This window comes from Chlorocebus sabaeus, chromosome 12 (genome assembly GCF_047675955.1).
Source record: "Chlorocebus sabaeus isolate Y175 chromosome 12, mChlSab1.0.hap1, whole genome shotgun sequence".
Lineage (NCBI taxonomy): Eukaryota > Metazoa > Chordata > Mammalia > Primates > Cercopithecidae > Chlorocebus > Chlorocebus sabaeus.
Window position 1 is genome coordinate 108464872 of NC_132915.1, and position 12071 is coordinate 108476942.

Consider the following 12071-nt stretch of genomic DNA (forward strand, 5'->3'; position numbering starts at 1 on the left):
AAACTGCCACCTCCCAGTCTTAGTCTCAAAGAAGTTGCTTCAACCATTAAAATGGGCGGAGCAGGGTAGGCGTGGTGGCTCACGCCTGTAATCCCAGCACTCTGGGAGGCCGAGGCAGGTGAATCACTTGAGGCCAGGAGTTTGAGACCAGCCTGGCCAACACGATGAAAACCCGTCTCTACTAAAAATACAAAAAAACTAGCCGGGTATGGTGGCAGGCGCCCATAATCCCGGCAATTTGGGAGGCTGAGACAGGAGAATCACTTGAACCTGGGAGGCGGAGGTTGCAGTGAGTCGAGACTGGGCCACTGCACTCCAGCCTCGGCGACAGAGTAAGACTCTGTCTCAAATAAATAAACAAACACATAAAAATAAAATGGGCAGAGCAATGCTGATTTCCAGACACAGGCAGGCAGAGGCAAGCAATTGAAAGCCACATCGCAAATGAAACTCATCCCTGGTCCTTATATGGAAGTCCAGGCCAAGAGATCATAAGCCAGGGTGGATGTCAAAATGGTGTAAAGGCAGTTTCCGGCCTTCTTCCGAAGCCCATGAAGGGCATGGAGAAGGGAGTGTTGGGAGCGGCACTGTCTCCTTGGCACACTCAAATTAACACAACCCGCAAGGCTCAAGAGGGCAAGCTCTGGAGCACTGAAGTGTCAGTGCAGTGCCACCAAAAGGACTCCGAGACACCCAGCATGCCAGCATAGAGGAACGACACACCCCTGCAGACAGCCTGGCTCTGGGGGTTTCTCTGTAGACAGGATTCGAGTCACCCCCTCCCACACTATGCCCCTTGGCCACTCTTTGAGGAAGAACATGAATTTGAGGCAGATACAGGTAGGATGTGTGGCTGTGCACCAGATAATTTGCCAGAACAAAGTCTTCTTAGAGACAAAAGCCCAAATCCATTATTCATCAGGTGCCTCCTCCAGTCACCCAAGGTAGCCAAACCAGACCCTAAGGCTTCGTATCTTTGGACCAGTCCCCTGCTTGACCTATAAGCCTGCCAAGGCCAGTGTAAGCCACTCCATGTCCACACAGCAGAGTAGTGCAAAACAATAAATTTTTATTTGTTCACAGTTAAACACAAGCAACTGCCTTGACGTTTTAGAACATTCTAAGAAGGACAGCAAACCCTTTTGATTCCAATTCCCATTCACTAAGATTGTACCATTTTATCTTGCAGTTCATTTCTATGGCATCTGATGTGGATTGTTGACATGCTTTTAGGATTGAGGCGGGAAAGTTGAGACCTTTTGACAAGAGCTGACTTTCTTCAGTTTAACTAAAAGCAGTCCGTTAAAAACAATCAGTTTCTTTTCACTGATGGGACCCCTTTAAACTGCAAGTTTGCCACACATGGTTCATCCATGATTGAGTTATAAAACTAGATTATGTCTTAGCAAAATCTGTTCCTCCGTAATATATTTGTGGTCCATAGAAGTCTTCTGAAAAGTGATTACTGATTCTTCCTAGTGCAAAATGCATGGCTGCCTCTTTCATAAGCCAAAGTATTTGCTACACAGAGCAGCACCATACCCTCCTGTCCAAACACTGTAAGAGGTGGGGAAAGGGAGGGAGGGGTTGGTCTGGGGGTTCTCAGACTCTCAGGATCTCCCCTGAAAGGTCCATTCCAATGGTTAAACCAGCCTACTTATCTCAGAGGGTGGGTAATGTGGCGCTGGGAAGCGAGGAGGAAACTCCTCTGCCTTCATTAACTCGTTTCATGACCAGAAGCCGTGGGCACAGGTGTTCGGCTCTTCCAGGCAGGCTTTCCTTGTAGCTACAGCTACTCTTCCCTCAGACGAGCAGATACAGACTGCAGGACGGCATGGAAGAGACAGGAACATGCTCCCCTGGGCACATCGAAGAGTTCCGGACAGAGAAGCCACGTGGGACAAGGGTCACAGCAGCAGCCTAGGGGCCAGTCCTCGACCTAAACTTGTTTTTACCTACAGACAAAAGCTTAATCGAGTGCAATCAATGCCTTGGGGATCTTTGCAGCAGTCTGGGGGACATGTGTCACCGAACTCTGGATGTAAACAGACACACAAACATCTTCAGACTGGATACATTTTTCCAACGCTTGTTGCAGGTCAGTTTTAAAGCATGTACCCTGGAGAGTGAAGGTGCAGCAGATAAGGCGTACTGATTTGAGTCACTCCACACAAGGCAGCTTTCTTCTCCAGGTGGGGCAGAGCCCCCTGGGGGGACCACTCTCCAAGAGTATCCGCAGGAGGTAGGCGGCACTCCATCTCACCAAGGTCCTGGCCGGGCCTTCGCTCTGCCCAAACCCTCCTCCAGCCTGTACAGGCCTCCTCCCACCTCTTAGTGCTTTCAGTGAGATAAGGTGAGTCTCGCTGTGGAGAACTTCTGTTTGCTCTTCAGTTCCTTCTTCAAGTGGTATGCTCTACTATTTGGTAGAAATTCACATTGGCTTGTCACAGCACACTTCGGTTCTGCTGGCTACACGAAGCACATACCCAGTTTTCTATTCTTAACGGCGAGTCTGAGCCTCTGTGGTCTCACAGATCCTTTCATCCCCAGGACCATTTTATACATCCTCCTCTGAACAACGGCTAGACTTTTATCTTTCTCAACAAATATACCAGAAACTACATGTGCTGTTGCAAATGGGGATGGCCCAATGGTCTGGAGTTTTGTTCCCTGCTGCTCTGCTTTTACCCAGGAATGTGCGGCATGGTGGCTGAATTTTTCTAATTGTCAGTGGCTTCCAGGACCTGCTCCTGGGTTGTAACAGTTCACCTTCTCAGAACAATTTGGACTGTTTCCCCCAACCACGTCACATAAGCTTTGGCTCACAAAGTAGCTCACCTCTCGCCTCTGCACTCATCAAGCTTTAGTAAGAAGATTCTGCAGCTTAGTTCCAAAGGTCAGGCAGTTTTCTCTCCTGAAAAACTCTGTGGGCACACCTAGAGAGGCCACTCTCTGCCCACCTGCCTTAGTAATGCTGGTCCTAACACTCCTCTCCAAGGACATCTTTCACAACTTCTCCATCTAAGAAGTGACCTTGACCTTCCTACCTTTGGGTTTCAGTTTTTTTTTATATTCATGACCACGTGTTTCTTCCAATCCCATAATAACAATTTTTATAGACTTTATGGCAGAGTCTTGTCAATGGCTTTTTGAAAATCCATTACAGTTCTATCAGATGCAGATCTGTGTGTTTATTCACCTGCAGGGACTCGGGAGCTCATCTGCTCTGCGTCTTCCTATCCCCCTCCCCGCTAAAGCTGTAGTGCACCTTTTTAAAGGAATTCCATGCTGCACAGCAGCAGACTTTGGGCTCCTCGGGGCCTGTGCTGACTCTGGTTAGTGTCAGGTGGGGATCCGAGTAGGTTATGCACATTGGCCAAACAGCTGAGACAGGTACGCTCACCCACAGTGATTTCTGGATGGAGGCCATCCAATCTCAATATTTATGAATACCAAGCTGCTTAACTGGTTTCAAGATAGATTCTGCCCTGAACGCTTACTGTACTAATACCTTTGCCCAGGACTGAACTGCCTCTCAAGAGTCCTACTGTCACCTTTCCATCCTTAAAACTACTCACTGCAGCGTGACCAAGTGACTCTCGGCAGGTTTACCACTTCCAAAACCAAACCAAACCTAACTACTGACTCGAGTTCTTTGCAACATGAAAGCCTAGAGTTTTAGGCTGGGCCCCTTCAACATGACTCCAGGTCTCATTCTCCCACCCATGGTTGAGTGAAACCCACAGCCTCCTAGAACTCAGAGGCACCTGAGCTTGGAGCCACCTTTGTTATAAAGCTGAGGAAAGGGACACCCAGGCTGGATGGACGAGCTGAGGGCCCTGCGCAGACATGTCCATGGAGCTTCAGGCCTAGGCCTTTGTCCATGCTGCCCCCTTTCTTCCCTTTATTTTGACAACCTGTCCATTTCTAAAATGTGTTTTCTTTTTCACCTGGGCCTCTTTTCCTTTGCCAATTAAGGAAAAAAGCTTTAAGTGCCTGGTATCTTGTTCTGTGGCACAGATCTCTAGAAGGAAAGCACTTAAAACCAGTTTCAGGATTCACTGATGGGATTTCCTTCCCTTTCTAAATTTGTTCACGTTTTCCTTTTCTAAAACTGAACCAGGAAACTAGCATGTACTGGATTTTAAGCTTTCCTTTGGACAAAGCTGAATTAAATGTGTGGTGTCACTAATACTCCACATCTGACAATTCAGGGCCAATTGCCAGCCTGTGCTAGGCCGAGGAGTTGGGACCACGCCCTGCCACAGGCTGGGAATCCGTCACACCCAGAAAGCCTGCCTGAACAGGTTTTCTGCCGGTATAGCCAGGGTGACATAGAGTCTCCAACTGTCTACCTCCCTTTAGTTAGGAATGCTAGAATATTTATTGCCATGCTAAAAAAAAAAAAAAAAAAGACTTTTATTCTCTAGTGCTCGAAGCCTCCGTGTGCACTAAGATTTCGTACCATGACAGTTTTTTACCTCTTTGACTGAATCCTTGTATTCTTTTTAATGAAAGAATAGAAACAGGAAAGCCAAGTTCACTGGCTCCTTCCTACCAGCTCTCCTCCCCTGCCTCAGCTGGAACACCAGGCAACGATTCTTAGGATTCTAGCATTTCTTTTAGGAGCACTTGTTGAGTCTGGATACTCTGCCACTGCCACTCTTCTGACTAGTGTCATCTCTCGTGAGCACGTGGGGCAGCCTAGTGGGCATACACAGCCAGCTTTTGCCAACATTCTCCCGGACTCTGCTTAGACTGCTCTGCCATTACTAACATGGAGAGTGTGATGACATCGCTCCCTGGAGAGTCGGCCCCTGAAAGTTGGAATTGGTATGAAAAAGCTGCCCCCCTTCTGGTGGCCTAGAACCTGCTACAGTGAGGCAACCCTAACGGCCTGGGAAATGATGGTCACATACACTTTGCAGAAACTCTTTGGACCTTCAGAGCCTTTCTGCCGCACTGTCACAAATAAGCTGACATGAACAAGAGGCGTGTGCACACAAAGGGAGGCCAGCAGACAGGAAGGTTTAACAAAAGGCCCAGCAAGCTGAGATGGACTGGAGGTGCAGTTCCTCATGCTCAAGTGCTTCTCGGGTAACCTCTCCCAGTGACTGCTCCTTGCCTCCTACGGAGAACAGGTTTTACCACCTACACACCAGCCTGTGGTCACAATAGTACCAACATTCAAGCAAACACCAAATAAATAAGAGGTAGTGGGGGAAGAAGGGACAAGAGCTTTCCCAAAGGGTGTATGGTCTCCACAGTGCCAGCTCTAGATTTCTGAAACAGGCTTCTGTTTACACAGAACTTTCTAGGAAGCTTATTAGAACTGCCAAAAGAATGTAAGTGTGAATAAACCATTGTTCTTCTAGACCTGCTGCTTTAGATGCTGAACTTCAGAATCAAAAAGCAGTGGAAAAGTCTCATGTGACAGCTTTCAAGTGAAGACAACCAGCTTTGCAGGCTATGTCCTCCTGGAAGGGACAAAACCAGACTTACCTGCAATGCAACAAACTACCTGGTCTAACTGAGAGCCAACCCAGTAATCTGAGCTTCAGGAAAGCAGAAAGTGGTGTGTTAGAGTCAAAGATTAAATTTGGCCTCATATTGCACAGGTTCAAAGGACGCAACCATTCTGGGGGGAAAGGAAGAAAGTAAAGCTACTGAGGAACACCAACTGGCCCTTGGATTAGAACACACTGCGAGGTAAATGAGAGGGGTTAGGGCGGGTGGAGGGGAAGGTCAAGAGGCATTTCAATGCCAGATCCAAAAACCGTTCTGCATTCAGTCAGCTGTCCAAAGGACCTCCGTCCCATTTCCACACATGAACTTGCACTCAGACCCTGGAAACAGGAAAGCTTTGAAACGTGCATTCACACCTCCTGTTCTGTGCCAACAATATGCAAGTTAACACTGATTGACCACCATCCTTAGCTATGTTCATGATGAGTCTCATTGTAGTCCATGATATGTAGCTGTCCAACACTGTCCGGGTTCGGGGGAGATGGGTGCGGGCCATCTAGGTTCAGGGGAGTCTTGGCTTCCACACCCAAGTCTTTGCTCAGTTCCATCTTTAGGCTCTCAGAAAGGCTACTGGTCATGCCGTCCTCATCACACTGACTCTCGCTCTTATTACGAAATAACTCTCGGGCCTTCATACCCAGGAAGCTTTTTGAACTGGGAAGTGAGCCCACAGTGGTAGGGATGCTGGCGGACGGTTCTCCCGTGGTCGTCTCCCACCGACTGCTGAACGGGCCCACCCTCTGGTGTGGGGGCTTCTCCGGGGTGGAAAGCTCGCTGCTGCTGCTGCTGCTGCCTCCACCTCCTCTGCTTCCACTACTGCCCCGGGTGCTGCTGGGCCTGGGGGTCTTGGTCTCACCGTTGTGGCCAGATGCCTCTTCATTGTGCCCTACCATGGAATCTGAGCACCCGTCATTACAACAGTCAAGCCTGTAAGAAAGCCCGGGAGGAAAGAAGGAGCTGGTGATTGAGGCATCCACATTTGGAAGATGTGGAATTACACTGACACTCACTCACACTGATGCTGAACTCTGCTAGCCCACTCTCTGTTTTGTAATACTGGACTCAAGCAAGAGATCTCATCAAGAGAAACCTAAGTCACAACTAGGGATACCAGGTGGCAATCTTAAGTGTGAACACTTCCTGTGGCTGTATGGAGGGACTCAGGCCGGGAAAAGGACCATGAAGAGATCACTGGACGTTTGGAGGAAAGGAACGTCAGAGTGGGTCTCTGAAATGGAGTGAGCTGAGCGCTGCAGCCCTGTCTAATCAGCTATAACTGCTTCCCACACCATGTGACACAGTCCTTCTGCTGTAATTGACAGCTTAATCCCAAGGTCATTAATCAGTTCTTTGTTCCTACCTTTCTTCTGCTGCTTCAGCTGCTTCGGCTTTTTCTTCTTCAAGTTTTTTCAGGAGGCCATCTTTCTCCAGCCTGCCATATAAATCTAAGATCTCCAATTCAAACACCTGGGTTATCCTTTTCTGAGCCTCATACCTGCTCTCTGCGGCCTGCAGCTGTCCTCTGAAAGATATAGACCAGCCAGAATATAGGAAGTTCCACTTAATAAAAACACAGAAGCCTTTCCTGATGAAAGTTACCTTGCCTGGAGTTTGACATCCTCTAAATATTTCTTCTGTTCCAAAAGAAGGTGGTCTTTCTTGGCCAGGTGAGATTCCAGTTCCAAAATCCGTTTCTGGGAGGTGTCAAGCCTCTGAGTCTGCTGGAGAACATGGCTTCTGTTTTTTTCTAGCTCTTTCCGATAGGCAGCTTTCATCATTTCTACTTCCTTAAAAAAAAAAAAAGACTAGAATTAGTACTTATAACAAATAAACACGCTGTATCCATTTTGAAAAGACAATGTAAGAAGGACTGAGACGGCACTTTAGTAAGCTGGTAGTATTATCCTAGGAACCCTTCCTTGAAATCGATCCCCAAGGAAATCATGCAAAACATAAATAGAGATTTTGCACAAAAATAATCATCACAGCATATTTATAAAAGCAAAAACCTGGAAACATCATTTAAGTCTAATGTCAGGAGCACAGCTAAGTAAATTAAAATACATCCTATATTTCTAAGTCTTTTTAAAAAATGATATGGTATCAGTAAAAAGATTAAAAAGTGGACTACAAGACTGTGTGAATAGTACAATCAACTATGCGAACATATACGTATCCAAAACACCAAGTGAAAATCCGCCAGTATCCAGCTATCATTTCAGTCTAGTGGCACCGCAGGCCACTTGCTTTCTTTCTCCTTTTCTCCCCCTCCTGACAATAGCGCAGGTGGAACTACAGAATGGAACGCCAGTGGAGCAGGTCTGCTCAAGCAAAGCAGCCTCTGCAGACTGGGTGCCCTGACAAGGTTTGTTGATCGTGCTAAGGCAGATGGCCTGCAGCCGACAGATTGGAACAGCTTGAAACCCAGAGCAAGTACACATTAATGCTCAGAAAGAAGGCGGAAAGGATATTTTTTTAAGCCTGTGTTACTTTTGTGTGTGTATGTTTACTGTGGTAAAATGTACAAAACATAAAATTTGCCATATATTTGTTTTTTAAAAAAGATAATAAACCATAAACAGCAAGGAGATGAGCTTTCACGAAGGCGCCCCTGCCTTGATGCTGTCTGGTGAGCCCAGTGCTTCCTTGTTACAGAATGCAACTGATTTAAACTCAGAACTGGCTCTGATAATGTGGCTGTTCCAGCCGTGCTAAATGGCTCCAGACTTCAGCACAGGGTAGATGAACGCCTCTATCTGGCCTTTGTCATAAACAATAGGACTTATTCATGGATAATCATGCAAAGCACTGAACCAGGAACATCCGCCAGGAACATCCGTGCACTCTCACTAATCCTTACAGCTACCCCTACCAACTGTTCCCCCCGATTCCCCACCACTCACTCTTCCTTCTCCTCTGGATAGAACAAGAGCAACCCTAGCTCCAGGTTCAGGGGCAAATCCTGACTGGGTTGAGGCAATGACTAGGCTAGGGACGGGCACAGGACAGGCCTGGCCAACAGGGGAGATAAGTATGGTGGGAGCATCTGGGAAAGGTTTTCTTTCTTTCTTTTTTTTTTTTTTTTTGGAGACAGAGTCTCGCTCTGTTGACCAGGCTGAAGTGCAGTAGCATGATCTCGGCTCACTGAAACCTCCACCTCCAGGGTCAAGCGATTCCCCTGCCTCAGCCTCCCAAGTAGCTGGGACTACAAGTGTGGGCCACCACACCCAGCTAATTTTTTGTATTTTTAGTAGAGACGGGGTTTCATCATGTTGGCCAGGATGGTCTTGATCTCCTAACCTCGTGATCCACCCACGTCTGCCTCCCAAAGTGCTGGTATTACAGGAGTGAGCCACCACGCCCGGCCTGGGAAAGATTTTCTTGCTGAGGAATAGGAAGAGATGCTCTCCTCTTCTGTGGGACATTACTGTGTCTGCCTGTCATATCTGTGCCTGTGGCACACACCTGGCAACCATGAGTGCAGCTAGCTGGAGGACCAGGCCTGCAGGATAAGCAAGGCAGTGCAGAAGAATGGAAAGAGCCTGGCTCCTCGATGCTGTCCCTGAATGGCCAACTTGACCAACCTGAAACTCACCTGCTTCACGACCTCTTGTCAAGAGAAATAACAAAATTCTCCACTGTTAAGCCAGTTGAGTGTTTTTTGTTTTTGTTGTTTTTTTGAGATGAAGTCTTGCTATGTTGCTAGGCTTGGTCTAGAACTTCTGAGTTCAAGCAATCCTATTTCAGCCTCCCAAATAGCACTATAGGCATGTGCCACCGTGCCCAGCCCTAGTTTGGTTTTTGTTGTCTACAATTGAAGGCATCCTGACTATCACAACTCAGCTGCATCACCCCTGTTTAATGAACTGGGAAACAGGGCTCCACGAAGAGGAGGCTACTCAAGGTCCCAAAGAGCACAAGGGCTCCATGGAGGCCGCCTGTCTAGGCTTCTCTCAGGAGATGGCATGGGTGCGTTTCAGCAGCTTTTTCAGGAGCTCTCTTGTGCCGCGGATCTGTTTCTCCCCCTTTCTGTTCCCAAAGTCATTACACCTCCAAAATAAGTGATAGATGCTTTCTAGAGAAAGTACCACATCTAACATCCTTCTAAGAAAGGGAGTCTGACTCTGAGAGCTGAGAGGAGCCAAGAAATAAAGAGTAATTCTATTAGGAAAATTACTATCTCCAGTTCTAAGACTCCTCTCTACATCCGGCGAAAAGGACTCTTTATAAAGCACATGCCCAAGAAACCTAAAAAGGAGGCCCATGTGTGATGGAGAAGTTAGTGGCAGGAAGCAACTGAACAGCTACTATTAAAATTCAATTCCCACCTCATTCACTAACATTACCTGAGGCTATTTATAAAGTGACTTAAAACTTCTGCCTCGACACCACTGGTGAGGCACTAATTAACGTAAGATCATCCCAATGCTGGCCTTGTTGCCAGGACTGAACTACCATCTGCAGAAATCCAGCATTAAAAGGAAAAAAAAACTGGTATGTACGCCAATCTATACCCACAGTCCTGAGAGGTATGTTAAACAGAATTGGTCCCCCATCCTTCTTTTTTTCTCTCCCTCTTTGAAAGGGGGCCTAGGGAAGAGAAAGGAAACACTTTACACCTACTCTGTACCAATTACCATTAGGTGCTTTCAGTGCGAGTTAACTTCAAAGCAACCTAACAGGAGAAACAAGCTCACGCGGTGGCTGGAAAGTGCTTGTCTATCTGGACCAGGGGGAAGTGGGACTGCCACTCCGTCTTTTAGGAAACAAGTCATCAAGCCATTCTATATGACATGCCGGAGACATACTGTCTGGGTCTGAAATGCTTTCCCCACTAAGGTCTGGCTCCCTGAGCCCTGGCATACCTTTGTGGTATCTGAGTGCTTGTTCTGCAGTTGTTCCAAATATAGCTCGTTGACCTCCCCAAGAACCAACAGCTGCCTGTTCAAGAACTCCATCTGCTGCTGGACCGACTCACTGTTTGAGAGCTAGCCAAAAAACATAAGCAAAGTGAAAAATCCGACGACATAAAACTAGCACATGGACATGAAATAGGGAATCAGCTAGGAGCACACTATTTCAATGTTAAAGCAAAATAAACAAGTCCCATCAATTTACAGTCCCTGACATAATGGCAGGTGGGGAAGATGGCACCCAAGGACAACAAAAATAGAAATGCACTTCGGAACTGTGCTTTGCAAAGGGGACAGCACGAATGCAGTCCATCAAAACTGGCCACCCACAGAACACCTGGAGAAGGTGGACACGTATACCACCAAGGCCCAGTGGCATAAAGCCCTAGGGAAAACTCACCGTTCTTGACAAAATGATGTATGAAGTGCAGTGATTCCCAAAGAAGGAGGAATCACGCTCAAAAACCTGAACAAACTTTTGACACTTATGTAAACAAGGTGTGAAGAAAGGGTTCCATGGGATACACATAGACCAGGGTTTAGGACGGATACTTCTTTGCTGCAGGGGGCTGCCTGTGCATTGTAGGATATGTGGCAGCACCCTGGCTCTGACCCACTAGATGCCAGTAGCACCAAAAACATGAACCTAAAATGTCTCCAGACACTGCCAAATGTCAGAGAACATGGGGGCAGCAGAACTACTTCCTGTTGGGAACCCATGACACAGACACTCAAGTAATATATTTCTTTAACCTGTCTGAAGGAAGAATGTTAGCAAATGGTGTTTCAACAGATTCAGGTCTGCCTCATTTCTTCTTACCTTTTGGGAAACCTGACTGAGCAGCAGCTCAGTGTGACACACCTTGTTGTTGGCCTTCTTCAATTCTATCCGCAGCTCTGCAATCATGTTCCTGCAGTCCTCCAGTTTCGTCTACCCAAAGAGACGTGGACATGAAGTTTGAGGAGCACTGACAGGCCGGATCACAAGCCTACCTGGCCACCAGTCCACAGAGGACTGGGAATGCCTAGCTCAACGGCTATACTTTCTTGGGCCCTCAGGATTTGATATCTTAGTTTTAAAAAGTAAGTTATGGTTGATTTCTGAGTTCCTTACTGTTTAACAAAAGAAAAAAAAAGAGACCTTAGATCCTCAGTTTCCAAGTTGTGCACCAAAGAGCCCTGAGGCTACCCAGCAAACTCAGAGAGGCCGCAGAAAGATTCTAAATTTTCGAGGGAGACGCAGCGCCATCTGTTGGACACCCTGTGAATTACCAACTGGCTGGAAATGATGCTGCGTCTGTGGATGACGTCTTTGTGAAGTCGGGCTTTTTTGGGTGCAGTGATACAAAGCACCACAAGGAAAACCAGTGTGAAACAGGAAATGAGGGTGTCACTGTCCACTCTGATTTCAAGGTCTGAGATGCCATGCAGTGCCCAATAGGTGCACACGAGGCATTAGTAATTGCAGTTTTTTTTTTAATTTATGTGTATTATTTCTAAACACCTACTAAGTTCTTAGGACATTCATACTCACTAAGTTATTCAGATCGACTTAATGAGCAGAACTGTTAAGTGTTTCTTTTTGGCTGCAGAAAAAAAAAATGACTGAGACACTAAGGGAGTTACTATATG

General features: G+C 47.0%; 1 protein-coding gene across 26 annotated transcripts in view; it reads right to left on the minus strand.

The window, feature by feature from the left end:
• Positions 1-1049: 1049 nt before the first annotated feature.
• TSC1 (TSC complex subunit 1) overlaps positions 1050-12071 on the minus strand; it is a 53610-nt gene continuing 42588 nt past the window's right edge. For all 26 annotated transcript variants that reach the window (XM_073022059.1, XM_008005843.3, XM_073022053.1 and 23 more), the window contains 5 exons: positions 11260-11370; positions 10392-10514; positions 7126-7313; positions 6887-7048; positions 1050-6453 (listed from right to left, as the gene is read on the minus strand). In XM_073022059.1, coding sequence (XP_072878160.1) covers positions 5934-6453; positions 6887-7048; positions 7126-7313; positions 10392-10514; positions 11260-11370 — 1104 coding nt within the window. In that variant the 3' untranslated portion in view covers positions 1050-5933. The remainder of the gene's footprint in view (positions 6454-6886; positions 7049-7125; positions 7314-10391; positions 10515-11259; positions 11371-12071) is intronic.